Below are 20098 nucleotides of genomic sequence, written 5' to 3'. Positions count from 1 at the left end.
ACTCAAGATTTCACACGGCTGCTGTTGAAATAATCCAGTTATTCTTGTACTGTAACGAGGACTGATTGCAGTGTCAAAACTCAGTCCCCAGTTTTAAAAAAAATTAAGCAAAAAAGAAAAGTGGCAGAAAAACATTCATCTGTTCACTAGTACGATTAAAACGGCGCTACGACAAATCTTATGCAAGATATACCCTAAGCACAAAGGAAGTAAGCAGCTGGCATGAAAAAAGGTATAGCCTTAGTCACAGTCTGGTAATAGTCATATTAACGGGCTTTTTTTTAAAAAAAAAAAGTCTTCTGCTGCATCAGCCATTGATGTGGAGAGGAAACAGAAAGGTCAATGGAGTGAGGATGTTAACTCTGCCCCAAGGTCAGGGGAACCCAAGAGTTCAAAATGGACAATCCACTCCGCTTAAAAGTTGCTGAAAATTTCATGCTTCTTGTTCCAGTCCATCGCAGGGGCCCTCTTGTTCTTGCGCTTTGCTTGCATTTTCTCTCTGGTTTCAGCTGCTGTTGGGCTCAAATTCAATCCGCTCTCTACAAATGGATCATTGTCTAGGTCTCCCTTCATCTGCATCGGTTTTAAAAACAAAAAAAAAAGAGAAGTAAATACACAAGGAAAAACAAAACCCACGCAATAAACCGTCTAACCGATTGGAAAAGAGAACATCAGTGGCAGTGTGCCACCCTGATTAGACATCTTTAAATTAATAGATAGGAAAGGCATGTCCAAAATGAGAGGTTGTCACCAATGAATCCAAGAGGGAATTCAGGAGAAACTTGAGCAGAACAGTTTCTTCTCTTTTGATTTGATTGTATATTAATGTGTGTGACAATAATGAAAAGTACTGTTCCTTGCGCACTAAACAGACAAAGCATAACATTCGTAGAGAAGGAGACAAGAGAGAATGGGGAATGTAGTGTTATAGTCATAGCTAGGGTGTAGAGAAAGATCAACATAATGCAAGGTAAGTCCATTCAAAAGTTTGACAGCAGCAGGGAAGAAACTGTTCTTGAGTCGGTTGATACGTGACCTCAGAGGAGGAAGGTGGAAGAGAGAATGTCCAGGGTGTGTGCCGTCCTTAATTATGCTGGCTGCTTTTCCGAGGCAGTGGGAAGTGTAGACAGAGTCGATGGATGGGAGGCTGGTTTGCGTGATGGATTGGGCTACATTCACAACCTTTTGTAGTTCCTTGCAGTCTTGGGTAGACCAGAAGGCGTATCAAGCTGTGATACAACCAGAAAGAATGCTTTCTATGGTGCATCTGTAAAAGTTGGAGGGAGTCGTAACTGATATGCCAAAATTCCTTAAGCTTCTGAGAAAGTAGAGGCGTGGCTGGGCTTTCTTAACTATAGTGTCGGCATGGTTGGGGGAGGGGGGGTGGTATCAGGACAGGTTGTTGGTGATCTGGACACCTAAAAACGTGAAGCTCTCGATTTCCCTGCTGCCGCCAGGCTTTTGAATGGACCGACCTTGTATTAAGTTGATCTTTCTCCACACCTCAGCTATGACTGTAACCAATCCATTCTGCGCCCTCTCCTTTTCTTCTCTATGAATGGTATGCTTTGTCTGTATAGTGCGCAAGAAACAATACTTTTCACTGTATGCCAATACATGTGACAATAATAAATCAAAATAGAAAGTGGAACTCACCACCACAGGGAGCAGTTTAGTAGGATATACAGCCGCACTTAAGATAAAGCAAGATAAACATGTGGGAGACAACTTTAAAAGGACACATTGATGGGGTGAAATGGTGAGAGGGAGGAAAAAAGTTGTGTGGAACCTAAGACCAGAAATGTTCGCTAAGGTCCATTTCCATGTTGCAAATCCGACGCAACATGTACTTGAAGAAAAAGTAGGCGGAATGAAAATTTAACTTTCGGATTAAATTTTTTTTTGCAATGTTCAAAGATCCAGGTTTCTAATTGTGATGCTATTCATGGAAGCTTCAAAACAGAACTTGGCTTTGCAACTTTAATTAGGGCACTGCTCCAATTGTATGCACATCATAAGAGCATGACTTTTTTTTTTAAATTGGGATGCTTCTGCAATCCAATTCATATTATTAGAGTCCCCTTAGATTATAATTCCTATAATTTGACTAAATAAATTTCATTTAAAAGTCTGATTAGACCTTTGTATGCAGCCATGCGAAGAAAACGCGAGATACTCTTAGAAATAATCACCGTTCTCCATACAATATGAAACACCCCCAAAAGAGCTGAAAAATACCAAGGCCTGCAATTAAGTTGTGCTGATTTGTGGGGAACTGGGTTTTTAATTACAGTCTTGTTTCAGCCAACATGCACCATCATTGTGTCTCACCTTGCTAGAAAGTTCAAAATAATTCCTTTCAGCTAACTGCTAAATCAAGAAAATAATGTCAAAGCCAGTACATTTTAACTCAATAATGATGAAGGGGATTCTCCAGTCATCTGTGGGGAAATAAATAAAATCAAATTGAAACCTTCTGTGTTACAGGTTTAAACTTTAAGACAACGGCATGCTCTGTTACAGATGCAGGAACATGGAAATTAGGAGCAGAAATAAGCAAATCCAGCCCTTCGAGCCTGCTCCGCCATTCACTCAGATCATGGCTGATCTGTCCCTGGTCTCAAATCCACCTCTCTACCCATTCCTCATATCCCTTTAACCCACTGTTTTATCAGAAATATACCTAATCTCCCCCTTGAAATCATCCAATGATTCAGACTGCACCGCGCTATGGGGCAGCGAGTTCCATAAATTCAACACCCTCCGCTATTGGTAGTTCCTCCTCACCTCAGTTTTAAATCTGCTGCCTCTCAACCTATACCTGTGACCTCGTGTCCTAGACTGTCCCCAAAGAGGAATCATTTGGTCAACGTTTACTCTATCAACCCCTTTTAGAAGTTTATGTACCTCAGTCAGATCCCCTTTCATCCTTCTAAACTCCAGTGAACTTCGGCCCAAGTTGTTGCAACATCTCCTCGTACCTTTCATCCCCGGAATCAGTCCAGTGAACCTCTTCTGAACTGCCTCCAATGCCACCACATCCTTCCTCAAATATGAAACCAAAAACTGGCCACAATAAATGGCATTATCTGTCACCAGCATTAGTTATATGTGATTACTCAGAGGTTGTACACAATCTGATGCAGTCCACTGTAATGTGCTGTAACCCTTTCATTTGCCCTTCTGAAAGGCTGGAATCCTTCACAGGTCAACATACCATCCCTTCCTGCCATGTGGAAAGAATTTATTTTGAATTGGGTCAATTTGCACTCAGGAAAACTGATATCCTACATTGGCTGACAGCAGGGCTAATTCATTTTAGTTGCATTTACCCTTAGGCAAAGGGTACTTTCTCACTGACTGATCTAAACTAATTAGGTCACTGAAAGTGTGGAGTGACGCACATTTACAAGTTCATGAGTTCATAAAATATTGGAACAGAATTAGGCCATTTGGTACATTGAGTACATCCCGCCATTCCATCATAGGCGACATGCTTCTCATCCCCATTTTCCTGCCTTCTCCCCATAACCAAATAAACATCTGTAACTCCTCAAATTTACTCACCGTTCCAGCATCCACCACAATTTGGGGTAGTAACGAATTCCACAGATTTGCAAACTCTCCTCAACTGTTTTAAATTTACTACCCCTTATCCTAAGACTATGACCTCTCGTCCTAGAGAGCCCCACCAGCGACAACATTTGCTGCTTTCTCGCCTCATGTCCAACGTCCACTTGTGAGGTAAGCATCTAGCAAACCTTCACTGCTGAAGGTGTGCAGCAAATTAATTGCTTGTCACAATCAAGTTGCACTGCGTTGGAAGTTGGCAAGATTCACCATCTTTACAAGATTTTTGCTTCCCTGTAAGTGTGTATTTACAAGCAAAACTGAATTTGCTTTTCACAGAAACTGTGACATTAGTAGAACAAAAAATTAATACGTGCTGCTATTGGCAATTTCACAGGCGTCATAGCAGAACTGGTGGCACTTAATACAACAAGGATCCATTTAATCTAACCCAGTCAGCTATTCAAACATTGTTAAAATGAAACTGCAAACTAAGTAAGAAATATTCACACCATGGGTAGAACAAAACCCTGTATTTATACAGCACCTTTAATGTAGAAAGCCCAAGGTGTTTGTAGGTGTATAAACACTATGTGCTAGCCAAGGCATTCAACATTATCTCCCGTTATTGAAGAACTGGCAAATAAATGTCTCATTGGTTGAGGATTCTAATAGTGGATCTTGACCCTTCCAACCTACATACAACATGGTGGCACAATGGTTAGCACTGCTGCCTCACAGCAGCAAGGATCTGGGTTCAATTCCCGGCTTGGGTCACTGTCTGTGTGGTATTTGCACGTTCTCCCAGCATCTGCGTGGATTTCCTCCGGGTGCTCCAGTGTCCTCCAACAGCCCGAAAGATGCGCCAGTGCATTGGCCGTGCTAAATTCTCTGTGTACCTGTACAAGCGGCGTATGGTGACTGGGAGATTTTCATAGTAACTTCATTGCAGTGTTAATGTAAGCCTACTTGTGAAACCAATAAATAAACAAGTTACGTCTCGTCTATTTTCTGACCTCAGAGGAGCATACTGCAGGAACAAGAAGTTTCCATTCTCATCACATGGTAACTGAATCTGAAGTTGCTTCAGGCAAGAACAGCATCCCAGAAATGAGAAATATTAACGCAGAGATCAGACATGTACAGAATAAATGAACCCTCATGTAGATTGCAATTTATTGTTACTATGCAGAACATCCTGAGGTTGGGTTAATTTTTAAAAATTCAGCATTTGGATGGGAGTGTCACAGGCAAGGCCAGCTGTTATTGCCCATCTTGCTAGAACATTTTCAGAGGACACTTAGAAGTTATTGCTATGGGTCTGGAGTCACATATAACAGAACAGGTAAGGACAGCAGATTTCCTTCCCTAAAGGGAGTCAGTGAACCAGATGAGTTTTTACAACAATTGACAATAGTTTGATGATCATTAGATTTTTAATTCCAGATGTGTTTTCAGGGCTTTCATATCTGCCATGGTGAGATTTGAACGTGGGACTCCAAAGCATTACTACCTCCTAAAAAGGCACAGAGCACTAATGAGGTGAGGGAATGGGATCAGTTTCCCACTTTCCAATGGAGGATATTAGATGCTTCAGGAATTTTCAACATTGACTCTTAAAGCACTAAAAGAGGTCATTCAGACCATTATGTTTGTGCTAACCCATTTCATAAGAGCTTTCCAACCAGTCATGGTCCATCAGCACTTTCCCATAGTCCCATTTATTTCCGAGCTGCTCATTTCTCATTAGAATCTGGATTGGGATCCAAGTGCAACCTTGTTGTCCAGTTCAGTCAGTGGTACTGTTCCCCATTGCTGGATACACTTACATTCACAGGGTCAGCACAGTGGCACAACAGCTAGCACTTCTGCCTCACTGCGCCAGGAACCCAGGTTCAATTCCAGCCTTAGGTGGCTATGTGGAGTTTGCACATTCTCCAGGTGCTCCGGTTTCCTCCCATAATCTGAAAGATATGCTGGTTTGGTGTATTGACCATGCTAAATTGCCTCAGTGTCTTAGTGCCTTAAGGGGGATTAATAGAGTAAATGTGTGAAGTTATAGGGATAGGACCTGGGTAGGATATTCTGTCACAAACTCAATGGGCTGAATGGCCTCTTTCCGCACTGAGATTTTTAAAATTTAATTCATGGGCCTCACTGGCTGGCCACTATTTAATCGCCCATCTCTAGTTGCCTGTGGTCATTTGAGAGCAACCACATTGCTGTGGATCTGGAGTCACATGTAAGCCAGACTGGGTAAGGACGGCAGATTACCTTCCCTTAAAAAAGGACATTAATGAACCAGTTTTTTTCCGACGACTGGCAGTGGTTTCATCAGTAGATTCTTAATTCCATATTCCACAATTCTTATTTGCTTTATAGGTGTATTTATTTCACAGAATAGCATATGGTAGAGTTTACCTTTTGAAAATCCATGCTTTCTTTCCTGCACAGGAAAAAAATTGACGTGTGGGTTAGGTGGATTGGCCATACTAATTTGCCACTTAGTATTGGGTATTAGCAGCATAAATATGTGGGGATACGTGGATAGGAACTGGGCGGGATTGTGGTTGGTGCAGACTCAATGGGCTGAATGGCCTCCTTCTGCACTGTAGAGATTCTATGATTCTAACTTCACGCTCATTTGGCAGCTCTCTAGCATGCGTGTTAAATTTTGATCATGGTCAGTTATGGCTTCTTCCATTGTCTCCTCATAAATTAGTAAATTATCCGCTATAGCTTTTACTCCGGGAAGATCTCCTGCTGTCTGCGTCGATACTCTTCTGGATATGCCAACAGCATGTGCAACCATCTGTATCTCCCGAGGGACATCCAGAATGTCATTAGAAAGTTGCTACACCCATCCAGCTTCATGTGCCAGTAACCATCCTTTCCATCCAGGGTAAAGGTCGCTGCCTTGGCAAATTATTGCAAAATTCCTTGAATGGCTGGCACGGGATAGTGAGATAGATCTCTTCAGCACTTTATTTAGACCCTGTGGGTCTAGGCATACTTGCAGCTTTCCAGGCTGTTTCATTGCTACCATGCTGCTAATCCAATCTGTGGTTGCTGTCACTTTCTTGTTTACTGCTTCTTTTCCAACTCTTTTATCTTGTCTTTAGGCTCAACTCGAGGGCAGTTGGAATGCTTCTCAAAAAGGGCAGCACATGGCACAGTGGTTAGCACTGCTGCCTCAACACTAGGGACTGGGGTTCAATTTCTGGGTTGGGTCATCGCCCGTATGGAATCTGCACGTTCTTCCTGTGTTTGCGTGGGTTTCCTCCGGGTGCTCTGGTTTTCTCCCACAGTTCAAAAGATGTGCTGGTTAGGTGCATTGGCTATGCTAAATACTCTCTGGGCACCCAAACAGGCACCAGAGTGTGGCAACTGAGGGACTTACACAGTAACTTCAGTGCGGTGTTAAGTTGTGACTAATAAATAAACTTTAAACTGAATTGGTCTTCTACCCATCTATTTTGAGATGATATTCTCCAGATAGACATCCCGACTCTGCAACACATCTTTGTCTTCCTGTAAGATCTGTTCAGCAGTCAACAGTTTAAGTGTGCTACAACAAGCTATAAATCTCTGCTTGCAAGTTCAGGGTCACCAGTTAAAGCTGTAGACATGTGTCAGCTGAGATGACTGGCAGTTGCATCCTATTTATGATCCGGAACTCCAGATTTTCTTTCTTGCCACTGCACTGGACTCTCAGACTAATTTGTCATCTCAGTACGTGTATGGAGCCATCATATAACCTCATCCATACTTCTGAGGGCATCCTTGCTGGATCCCCAATTTGAGCTAATTTCCACAGATCTGTGAAGGTCACCTTGTGGCATAACGCACCAGTGTCTATCTGACACTATCTTGGTTTACTCTCCTTCTGCAGTCATCATTGCAGCAATCATTTATCGACTCGATTGACCCCACCTACTGTATGGTGTATAGTGCTTCATTAGACTCTTCTGCTGTGGCCAAGTGGCCATCTGTGTAGGCTTGTTTTGCTTCTTTCAAGCCAAACATTTGTATGTGAAATGATTTGGCTTCTTGCAGTTAAATCACTACTTTCCCCACCGAGAGCAATCCTTCTTTTCCTTCGTATGATGTCTTTCACAGCATTTGTATCCTGGCCTTGATCTTTAATTGCTCTGATCCTTCAGCCCAGAAAGTCTCTCAGCACAACGTATCTCCTAGTCTGTTCTGCTATATCTGTGTTATAACGAATGCTTTACAATCTCCGTATATTTCTACGTGCATCTATCATTCTCCTGCGCACGTGTTTCTCATCTTTCAGTAGCTTTCTGCCACTAAGGGGTCTCTATCTTTAATCTATTCATCATCTAGCTGCATGAATTCACACATTTCTTCAAACTGTGTTGCTGCAATCACAGATTGTTCAATGGGTTCTTTGCACTCCACACAGAGTGTGACCCAAACCGGAATCGAAGCCAGGTCCCTGACGTTGAGAGTGCAGGACTCAGTCACAGTAAAGTTAGAAGTGTTTTTTATACTTCTTCTAACTCTTTCAAAGCAACTATGAGTGTAAAATGGGCAGAACTAGCCATACTTAGTAATTTAAAGCACAGTGTCAGTTGGTCCATCTAGCCAATACCAGGTGAACCCTTACCTTGAGGGATTTCCCAGAGGGTTCCCCGCAACAGCAACACTGGGCCAGGAATTATGCCCTATGTTTATTGTTCAAAGAAAGCAATGCTTTCTTATAGTATGTCTTTACTGACTTGATATAAAATGACAGATCATAAGATATTACCTCCTGGGCAGAGATTACATGACTACGGTCTTTAATACTGTTGCATTTCAAAATCTGAACACTCAATGAAGGCCTTGGTTCCCAGCCAGTACCGAAAAGCCAGTCCCTTATTAGCCGGCAGCTCACAACAACAGAGAATCTGGCCTTAATTCACTGGGACACTCAACGATGCCCAGCTCTGTACTTGTTTCTCTTACAATAGCGTCAGGTCTCCCAAGGAATAGTGACAAGGGACTCCCTCTTGCTTCCCTCCTGCTGAGCAGCACCCACCTCGCAGCAACTTCATTGCACTTAGTGTGTGGATCAGCAAGACACAGGATATTTGCAATCAAGGATATGATTGGAAAAATGGAAAACTTGCTGGTAATTTTGAATGAAGGAAGAGGGAGATGGATTGAATCATCCATGATCCAATGTCCTTCCCCCCCACCCCATGTCCACTTCTATTGCCCGGCATCAAAAGTATCTATTTCACCCCCAGACAAAATTGTTCCTTTCCCAGTTTTGAAGACAGCATCCACCTGGCTGATGGATGCAAGTTCTAGAAGTTCTGGTGATGGTAAAAGCATGTTGTTACCCGATACCTCCATACAGACCAGTTCCAAATGGTGCTGTCTCCTGGACAGCACTGCACACAATATTTGGCAGCACGGTAGCACAGTGGTTAGCACTGCTGCTTCACAGTTCCAGGGACCTGGGTTTGATTCCCGGCTTGGGTCACTGGCTGTGTGGAGTTTGCACATTCTTCTCGCGTCTGCTCCAGTTTCCTCCCACAGTCCAAAGATGTGTGGGTTAGGTTGATTGGCCATGCTAAAAATTGCCTTTAGTGTTTTGAGGTGTGTAGGTTAGAGGGATTAGTTGGTAAATATGTAGGGATATGGGGATAGGGCCTGGGTGGGATTGTGGTCGGTGCAGACTCAAATGGGCCAAATGGCCTCTTTCTGTACTGTGGAGTTTGTGATTTTTCTTCTATAAACTCCCACCACGAACAATCTCTGAATACTTATATGGTTGTGCGTGCTTTAGTGCAATCTACAGCAGAGGGGTGACCAGGAGGTTGTAAAATTATTGAAGGCTTACATGGAGAGAAAATTTTCCAATTGTGGGGCAGGAGCAAAACTAGAGGGCAATAACATTTTTAAACCAACAAAAACGCTGGAAAATCTCAAGCAGGTCTGGCAGCTTCTGTGAGGAGAGAAAAGAGTTGACGTTTCGACTCTTTGTCAAAGCTGAAAGACAGAGAAAGTGGGGATATTTATACTGCAGGGGATGGGAATGAAAGATGAATCAGAGCCACAGAAACCAGGGGAAAAGACTGTTAACAGCTGTCTACAGAGAGAATAAAGGATGGTACACACATTATTCTGTCTGGGGAAAATCAATAGCACTCTTTTCCCCTGACTTGTGTGACTATGACTCATCTTTCATTCCCTCCCTCCACAGTATGAGCATCCCCCACTTTTTATGCCTTTCAGCTTTGAAAACTGGTCATCTGGACTCAAAACGTCAACTCTTATGTCTCCTCATAGAGGCTGCCAGACTTGCTGAGATTTTCCAGCGTTTCTCTTCTGGTTCCATCATCTGCAGTAATTTGCTTTTAACGTAATGTATTTTTAAAAATCATTAAGAATTCCCAAGTTGATTTCTTAGTGATTTTTAAAATACGTTAAAAAGCAAATTACTGCGGAGTTCCACATTTTCATTAAGAATTCCCCAGTTGATTTCTTAGTGAGAATGTGGAACTTGCTACTACAGGGAATGTGCTCAAGACAAGGGTAGCACAGTGGTTAGCACTGCTGCTTCATGGTGCCAGGGACCCGGATCACTGTCTATGCAGAGTTTTGATGTGAATATGCCGGGTTGGACTGGGGTAAACACAGTAAAAAGTCTGACAACACCAGGTTTCAGTCCAACCGATTTATTTGATAGTAAATTCACTAGCTTTCAGGTTAGCCCCTTCGTCAGATGAAGGGAGTGTTCTGGCCTCAGACACAGCATATAAAGCACAAACAGTTTACAGATTAATGATTAGAATGCAAATCTTTACACCTAACCTGCTGTTCAAGTCTTAAAGTGGCTAACAATGTGTGTGGAAGGAGCACTGATCACAGGTTAAAGAGATGTGTATTGTCTCCAGACAGTACAGTGAGTGAGGTTTTACAAACCCAGGCAAGTCACGGGGGTTACAAATAGTGCAACATGAACCCAAGATCCCTGTTGAGACCGTCCTCATGCATGCAGAACTTGGCCATCAGTCTCTGCTCAGCGACTCTGCACTGTCGTGTGTCGTGAAAGCCACCTTGGAGAATGCTTACCCGAAGGTCAGATTCGCATTCTAATCAGTAATCTGTAAACTGTCTGTGCTTCATATGCTCTGTCTGAGGCCAGAACTCTCCATTCACCTGATGAAGGGGCTAACCCGAAAGCTAGTGAATTCACTATCAAATAAATCGGTTGGACTGAAACCTGGTGTTGTCAGACTTTTTACTATGCAGAGTTTGCACATTCTCCCCATGCCTGCCTGGGTTTCCTTCGGATGCTCCGGTTTCTTCCCACAGTCCAAAGGATGTGCGGGTTAGGTGAAAAATTAAAATACTGCAGGTGCTGGAATCTGAAACAAAAACAGCAAATGCTGGAAAATCTCAGCATGTCTGACAGCATCTGTGTGGAGAGAACAGCGGATTGATTGGCCTTGCTAACTTGCCCTTTAGAGTTGGAGCAATTAGCAGGATAAATAAGTGGGGTTATGGGGATAGGGCCTGGGTGGAATTGTAATCGGTGCAGACTTAGTGGGCTAAATGGCCTCCTTCTGCACTGTAGGGATTCCATGAGAATACGGGGAAGAAATGGATAGAGGTCGTGCTGACAGTTAGATGGGAGGAAGCTTAAGTGGAGTATGGACTAGGTGGGCTGAATGGCCTTTTTTTTTGCGCAGTCCCCGTGCGAGAACACTTCTGTATTTCAAATGGAAGAGACGGGAGTTGCGGCAGCATTTATCATTCACAATCTTCAAAACGCCGATTGCGGAATTAGAATTACACTTGCTTGTGGCATCAAACATCTGTCAGTCACTACTCACCGGTGTTCGTGGAGATCCATTCGCCAGTGGCTGTGGCAAAGGCCCTGAAACGGAGAGGGGACAAAATCAAATGGAAAAGAAAAGTATCAACCGCGGGCGGTCTTCCGATATACACCACTCACTAAACGACCCAGATTTCATGAATGACCACGTTAGAGAGACTGATGTTAATTAACCAAAAGAGAAACACAATAAATTGTTGGGCACTGTATCATTTTGGTTCTGGTATTGGAGCAACAGTATGTTTTAAGATTCTATCATGAGATGTGGGTGTTACCGGCAAGGTCAACATTTATTACCCATTCCTAATTGCCCTTGAACCGAATGGCTTGCTCGACCATTTCAGAGGGCAAGAGTCATACCCGTCACACCAGGTAAGGATGGCAGGTTTACTTCCCTACAGAACATTAGCGAACCAAATGTTTTTATTTTAACAATCAATCAGTGATAGTTGTCATAGTCACCATTACTAAGACTAGCTTAATATTCCAGATTTCTTTTTATTAATTGAATTTGAACTTACATTCCACCAGTTGCTGTGATGAGATCTGAACCTACGTCCCCAGATTGTTAGCTTGGGCCGCTGGATTACTAGTCCAGTGACATTACCACTACACCACCATATCCCCAATATCACAGAATCCCTGCAGTGCGAGAGGTCATTTGGCCCATTGCGTCTCTCACTATCTTACCCAGGCCCCCTCATCCACTCTCTCCCCATAACCTCACATATTTACCGTAGCTAAATCTATCTAACCTACACACCTTAGTGTCCCAAAGGAAATTTACCTTGGCCAATCCACTCAAGCTGCACATCTTTGGACTGTGGGAGGAAATGGGAGCACCTGGAGGAAATCTACACAGGTATGGGGAGAACACGTCTCCAAACTCCATACAGTCACCCAAGGTTGTAATTAGACCCGAGTCCCTAGTGCTGTGAGGCAGCAGTGCCAACCACTGTGCCACCCTTATCAAGGGGGTAGAAATCCCATTGGCATTCCCCATCAAATTGTAATTTCAGTGGGAAATTGGGCGAACTCCCATAAAATTCAACGCCTGCAAGTTCAAACCTCACTACGGCAAGCTGTGAAATTGAATTCAATCTCTGCAATGTACTACGGCGTGCCAACAATGGCTATGATAACTGCTAGAGTGAACAAACAAACATTGTCGACACTTATCACTGGAACATTGTTGTGGACACCATCTTGGAGCTGCAGAGTTTGATAACGCAATCACTGAAAGGCCCCTGGCTTAAATATTGCCCCAGATTTAATCGCCTCAACCCAAGCTCAGTAACTGTTCGGGTCCAGCTCTTCTGAAAATGGCATTTGCCAAGGGCATGATGCAACTTGATGCATCACAACAAGGTCTGTGACTCTCCTGTGTCCAGTTACTGCACAGTCTTTCAGTCAGAGAAGAACAAGCTCAAACAGATTTTGGTTTGAGTCGGTGACTCGTTTAACAAACTGTACTCTTCACATACAAAAAAAGCAATATGATACAGAATCCCAACTCTTTCACTAATTTTATTGTGCAACACTGTGCCAAGAAGCCAATGACTACTTTCACCTCTGGAGCTCTATGGGATTAACATCTACTTTGCCTTCAGGCTGGAAGCTCTAAAGTGATGTGACTGTGGGCAGTCTCAATTCCATTCTTGGCAACTGCAGGGCATCAAGCTGTGCATTTATTAATTCCAGACACACAGGTTTTAAAAACAGTGAATGGATTTAGAATCACTGCGCTGCAGGCAGGAAGAGGCCATTTGGCCCATCAAGCTTGCACGGCCAACCATCCCACCCAAGCCCTATTCCCGCAACCCCATTTACCTTGCAAATCCCCCAACAATAAAGGGTAGTTTGGCATGGCCAATCAACCTAACCCTCAACATCTTTGGATTGCGAGAGAAACCCAGGACACCTGTAGCCCATGCAGACATGGGGAGAATGTGCAAACTCCACACAGACAGTGACCCGCGGCCAGGATTGAACCCAGGCCCCTGTTACTGAGGCAGCAGTGCTAACCAGAAAGGCTGCTTCCATTTCTCCTGCTCCTTCCAAAGGTTGAGTTCCTTTGAAAAAGATGGAGCGACAATACTTATATAAATCAACAACTTAGTGGAGTGATCCAAGAATGATCAAAGTCAGCAGCAATCACATAAATAACTGCTAGGTCAGAGTTAGAATTAAACAAAATAAAGAATGATTCACACACAAGGGCATCGGTTGTTTTTCTAGCAAGGCAGCAGCACAGCAATAATATCACTGGGCTAGTAATAGAGGCCCAGGCTTGTGAAATTCCGCTAATCAAGAAATCGGCTCCCTACTGAGTTTGCGTCTTCTCTGAAAGATGGCATCTCAGACACTGCCTGTTGTTATGGCCTCTGGGTGAGCTTGCTAGATTTTGGACAATTTCCAGCTTCAGGGGAATTAGCAGGGATGGGATCGGTGTTGGTGCAGGCTCGATGGGCTGAATGGCCTCTTCCTGCCCTGGAGGGATTCTATGAGCTACAGTATTGAAGTGGGGACTGGAACACGTAGGAGGTGAACAGGCAAAATCTGAGGGTGTTTGAGGTGGGTTTCTGGGATTGCGTGGAGGAGCTCGACTCTCAGACTGAACACCCATCAGAACGGAATGATGAAACTGGAAACGTTAACTCTGTTTCTCTCTCCACAGGTACTGCCTGACCTGCTGAGTATTTCCTGCATTGTTTGTTGGGATTGTAGCTCGATATTGCCTGAAGGGACTATTCTGTAATCTGGCTCCTCAATCACAATGGCCAATACATTAAAAAGTATCCACTCCAGGGAGCAATTCCTATTAGATCACACTTAACTCCCTCCGATATCACACTTTCCCAATACAGCTTGACGATTGTTTTTTTTTACTATGGGCCATCAGAAATAAAGGAGAAAGAACAATTTGAAACAACAGCAAACACGAAGGATACCCCCAGTATCATCAATAAGAAAACTCAACTCAAATTTCTTCTTTGTTGATGGGGAACAACTGATACAAAGCAAAAAAAAAAGTGGAAAATGGATTTAGAATAGATAGCTATTTCTACGGCTGGCACAGATACATGGGCCCAAGGGCATCGTTCTGTGCTCTAAAATGCTAAGCCGAAGGAAACTTCTAGAATTTCAAAGGGGCAAATCAGCACGGGGCCAGCTGAGAGCGAACAAGGAGAGCGGCAAGCAGCCAAATTATTCCCATCCCAGACCTTCAAATGGTCAACTCCAGGGGAACGCACAGAACAGAATCCTTACAGTGCAGGAGGTCGCCATTCAGCCCATCGAGCCTGCACCGCTCACAATCCCACCAGGACCCTATTCCCGTAACCCAACATATTTATCCTGCATTTCAGGGTCAGTTTAGCATCAACCTAACCTGCACATCCTCCAACAGAAGGAAACTGGAGCACCTGGAGGATACCCACGCAGACACGGGGAGAGTGTGTAAACTCCACACAGGCAGCCACCCCAGGCTGGAATTGAACCTGGGCCCCTGGCACCGTGAGGCAGCAGTGCTAATCACTGTGCCGCCCCGAATACCTGCAAGGAGGTCCTCCGACTTGCCCACTTCAACATTCCACATGGAATTCCCAAAGCCAAACAACATCAGGATTCCAGTGGAGCCAGAGGTTGAAGAGCAGCTCTGCTGAATAATGAAAGTGGGGTGGGGGAGGTGGGCTACATGGAATGAAGTATCTAGTTTACTTTTCACCAGACTAAATAAAGCTTTGTGCCAGAGTCCCACCTTTCAGATGTGATTCTGTTGGAGTTATGCCCAGTTTCTTGAAGTACTGATCCGTTTCGGGGTCCACCACCAGCAGCCTGGCCTCCTCCTCACAGGCTTTAATACAAGCCACAACTTCGCTATGCTTCTTCCCCTCAATATTCACCCCGTTCACCTGGAAGGAGGCAACAGACAAAACGCATGATTTTCCCGGCGCAGGCAATTAGATCCCAACTCGAAAGGGAGCAGTGGGATCACGGAGAATGAGTTGGAAAGTTCGCCAAAGCTCCTGTTACCTCCACAACTCTGTCCTGTGGCTGCAGACCAGCTCTTGCGGCGCAGGAATCCGGGTCGACCGATCGGATGTACTGGCCCGGCTTCGCTTTCTCACTGTGAAGGTTGAAGCCATAGCCGTTTTGGCACTTCTTCATGCAGCACAGCCGAGGGCACAGTTCTTTGGTTTGTCCATTGAGTTCCTGCAACATAAAAACACAAGACCTTTTTAGAAGTGCAGGACTCTGCTGTACACATCCACAGGCAGCGCATCACAGATCAGGAGCAATTTTAATCAAAATAGAAACAGGGCAAAGATCTACTCATGTTAAACAACTTCATAGAATCATAGAAACTCTACAAGGCCATTCAGCCCATTGCGTCTGCACTGCCAACAATCCCACACAGGCCCTATCCATCATCCCCCATATTTACCCCGCTAATCCCTCTAACCCCCACACCTCAGGACACTAAGGGGCAAATAATCACGGCCAATCAACCTAACCCGCATATCTTTGGAAGATGAGGTGAAACCAGAGCACCTGGAGGAAACCCATGCAGACATGGGGAGAATGTGCAAACTCCACACAGTGACCCAAGCTGGGAATCAAACCCAGGTCCCTGGAGCTGAGGGGCAGCAGTGCTAATCATTGTACCGCCCCTTTAGTTGCATAGGTAGATAGTTACCTAGTCTCTATCCCTGTAACCCCACATATTTACCCCGCTAATATCTCTAACCTATATCGTGGGACACACTTAAGGGCAATTGAGCATGGCCGTTGAACCTAAACCACACATCTTTGGGCCGTGGGAGGATTTCCTCTGGGTGGAAACCTATGCAGAAAACGGGGAGAGAATGCAAATGCGCATGATATCGCATCTTTAATTTATTTGTAATCTCCCACAACAATATCAAACAAATTAAATCAAACAAGTTAAAGCAACCAAGTCTTATGAGGAGATATTAGGATAGGCGATGAAAAGCTTGTGCCTCAAGGAGTGTTTAAAAGGAAGAGAGATGTGGAGATGGTGACAGATGGAATTCAAGAGCTACAAGTCCCGTTGGTGGGGAGATGAATGCAATGATTTTAACTTAGCGCCATTTTCCAAAGATCTTCCATCTCCACGTCAATGTTGCCCAGTGGTTAGCAGTGCTGCCTCACAGTGCCAGGGGCCTGGGTTTGATTCCAGACTTGGGTCACTGTCAGTGCAGAGTCTGCACCTTCCCCCCACGTCTGCGTGGGTTTTCTCCGGGTGCTCCAGTTTCCTCACAGAGTCTGAAAGACATGCTGATTTGGTGCACTGGCTAAATTTTCCCTCAGTGTACCCGACTAGGGGATTTTCACAGTAAAATCAGTGCAGTAAGCCTACTTGTGACACGAATAACTAAAAAATGCTGAGGATGGCCTATTAAGAAATTGGACCAATCCTCCATCAAGCCTCATTTACCACTCAGTGAGACTGTAGCCGATCTGTACCTTCACTCTAACCACCCGCTTTGGTTCTGGAAAGCTCAATATCCTTACTCAATGAAAACCCATCAAACTCAATTTTGACGTTTCAGTTGATGTCTCAGTTTCAGTGGCTTTTCTGGTGGAGAGAGTGTTTTGAACTTCCACTGTCTTTCTGTTACGCCACAGAGTAAATCTCCTCTACCTCACTTCATATCTGTGAAAGTGTCTACCTTAGCATTTAGAGGTTGATTAACAAAGACCTGACACTCACTTGAAAAGTCACATTAACATTTTATTTATTTAACCAACCAGGAATCTTAACTAAACAAGGAACACATCAATTTAAGTAAAGTTTGACTGGAATGCTGTTCAAACAAAGACAAGGACCATTTATTACCAAAAAATAATACTAACTTAGCCACTCTCAAGAACAATAAACAAACAGTTCTTGTGGCTTTGGAATAAAAACCTTTGGAGTTCTTTTGTCAATGTCGTTGTTGATAAACTCTTTCTGATTTGGCACCCTTCTGGTAGATAGATGGAGAGTTCACTTAAGAGATATTTTAAGTTCCATGCAATGGAACTGAACTGAACTACTGAAGGCAGGCAGTTGAGTTGCTATTTTTAAATGACCTATCCATTTTTCTACTTCAGGATTGGTCTGAGACAGTCAACAACAGCAAATCCAAATTTGATAGATTCCTGATAGTTAAGTGTCGTCTTTAAATCGATAGGCTATCAAAAGCCTGCAAAGCCCATTACCAAGGTAACCCTGATGCTTGGTCCTGGTTACAATTGTTGCAATCTGTGTACCCTATATTTTAAACATTCAAGCACACAACACAAAACCAACTATTAAAGGGACCACAATGTTTTCTCTCTCTACATCTTGACAAACTCAACTTCACAATGCGTGTGCGTGAAGAAATGCTTCCTAACATCACCCCAAATGATCCGGTCGGAAGTTGAAGGATGTATCTACTTGGTCTGAACTCCCCGCTGGGGGAAATTTTCTCTATCTACCCAATTATATCCTTCGTCTCAACCAGAGAAAGAAAGAGGCTCCATTGGAATCTTGCCCACTGTAATCGAAAGAGACACATACTACACCACGTGGTCATGCAGTCTTCTTGGCTTTTATCAGTTTGTTTTCAAGCCAATTTATAATTTTTTCCGAAAGACTGTCCCCGACACAAACCCTTGCCTGCCAAGAACGCAGAGATTTTCCATCACCAAAAGCTGAACTTGAGGAAAGAAAAATTGACCAAATAGTTGAACAATTTCTGCGACCAAGTGTTCGGTTAATTGTACCCAGCGAGTCAGCACAGCCCAAACTAAATCAACACGTACATCAGAGTCTTTCACTCTTGGATCTGTCTAATGCTCTGCTCTCATTTTCAAGTCATTGGCCTAGGTGACATACAGTGTCAATGTTTAATGCCACATAGTGGTAGAACAAGTGAGAAGCAGCTTTGATCTACAAGATGGTGTGATTAGATATAATGCTCAAACTTCACATTAGAAGAAAGGGGCCTGCCATTCCCTCCTAGCCATTGAAAATTACATCTGCTAACAGTGCCCAACCATCCATGTACAGTTCCAAGTTAACAAAGAAGGCCTCGCTTTAAAAACAACATACACCAGTGGTGGTACAGTGATTACCACTGGTGTCTCACAGCGTCACGGACCGGGCTTCGATTCCCAGCTTGGGTCACCATCTGTATGAAGTTTTCACATTTTCTCCATGTTTGCGCGGGTTTCTTCCGGATGCTCCAGTTTCCTCCCACTGTCCGAAAGACATGCCTGATTAGGTGCATTGGCCATGCGAAATTCTCCCTCCGTGTATCTGAATAGGTGCCAGAGTGTGGCAACTAGGGGATTGTCACAGTAACTTCACTGCAGTGTTAATGTAAACCTACTTGTGACACTAATATAAGAAATAGGCCATTTGGCACTGCAAACCATCTTTCAATATTCAGCTGAAAATATTCTGAATATTTAGAGGGCGAGTGCTGATAAGATGGAGAGGATAAAGGGACAGGTGGAGCACCAAGGAGCTCACGCTCAGCATTCTGGCCAATATTTACCACTCAACCAACATGGCTACAAAGAAACACATGGCCATTTTTCTCACTGCTGCTTGTGGGATGTTGCTGTGCACAAATTGGCTGCAACATTTCCAACATCACAACAGTAACTTCACATCAAAAAAGTACTTCGCTGCTTGTATAATCAATAAAGTGTATAAGGTGTTCTGAGACTGTGAGCAGTGCTACCTAACAAAGTCTTCCTTGAGCTTTCAAATCTTATGAATCACTTCAGGCAAAAATATACTCCCAACTTTTACAGATGCACCATAGAAAGCCTCTTTTTGGTTGTATCACAACTTGGTTCCTGCTCTGACCAAGACAGCAAGAAATTACGACGGGTTGTGAACATAGCCCAGTCCATCACGCAAACCTCCTATCCATTCATTTTGTCTACACTTCCCGCTGCCTCAGCAAAGCAGCCAGCATAATGACGGACCCCACGCATCCCAGACATTCTCTCTTCCACCTTATTCCGTCGGGAAAAAGATACACGAGTCTGAGGTCATGTACCAATCGACTCAGGAACAGCTTCTTCCCTGCTGCCATCAGACTTTGAGTCAGAGTCAGATGTTTACAGCATAGAAACAGGCCCTTCAGCCCAACTTGTCCATGCCACCCCTCTTTTAAAAAAAACCCAAGCTAATCCCAATTGCCTGAATTTGGCCCATATTCTTCTATACCCATTGTACCCTTGTAATTATCTAAATGCCTTTTAAAAGTCAAAATTGTACCCGCCTCTACTACTCCCTCTGGCAGCTTGCTGCAGAGGCTCACCATCCTCTGTGAAAAAATTGCCCCTCTGGACACTTTTGTATCTCTTCCCGCTCACCTTAAAATTATGCTCTCTAGTTTTAGACTCCCCTACTTTTGGGAAAAGATATTGACTATCTAACTGATCTGTGCCCCTCATTATTTTATAGACCTCTACAATATCACCTGAGTTCCCTACGCTTCAGAGAGAAAAGTCCCAGTCTATTCAGCCTCTCCTTATAACTTAATCCATCAAGTCCCGACAGCATCCTAGTAAATCTTTTCTGCACTCTTCCTAGTTTAATAATATCCTTTCTATAACAGGGTGACGAGAATTGCACACAGTATTCCAAGTGTGGCCTTACCA

At 43.8% G+C, this 20098-nt stretch overlaps 1 protein-coding gene across 2 annotated transcripts in view; it reads right to left on the bottom strand.

Moving 5' to 3' along the window:
• Positions 1-286: 286 nt before the first annotated feature.
• Positions 287-20098, bottom strand: part of nherf2 (NHERF family PDZ scaffold protein 2) — a 131502-nt gene continuing 111690 nt past the window's right edge. For both annotated transcript variants that reach the window (XM_080206851.1, XM_080206852.1), the window contains 4 exons: positions 15461-15640; positions 15186-15339; positions 11424-11467; positions 287-573 (listed from right to left, as the gene is read on the bottom strand). In XM_080206851.1, the coding sequence (XP_080062977.1) occupies positions 415-573; positions 11424-11467; positions 15186-15339; positions 15461-15640 (537 nt within the window). In that variant the 3' untranslated portion in view covers positions 287-414. The remainder of the gene's footprint in view (positions 574-11423; positions 11468-15185; positions 15340-15460; positions 15641-20098) is intronic.

The sequence above is a fragment of the Carcharhinus amblyrhynchos genome, chromosome 18, assembly GCF_965287045.1.
Source record: "Carcharhinus amblyrhynchos chromosome 18, sCarAmb.v2.hapA, whole genome shotgun sequence".
Lineage (NCBI taxonomy): Eukaryota > Metazoa > Chordata > Chondrichthyes > Carcharhiniformes > Carcharhinidae > Carcharhinus > Carcharhinus amblyrhynchos.
The sequence above is the reverse complement of the archived record's forward strand: the minus strand, read 5'-3'. Positions and strand labels throughout refer to the sequence as shown.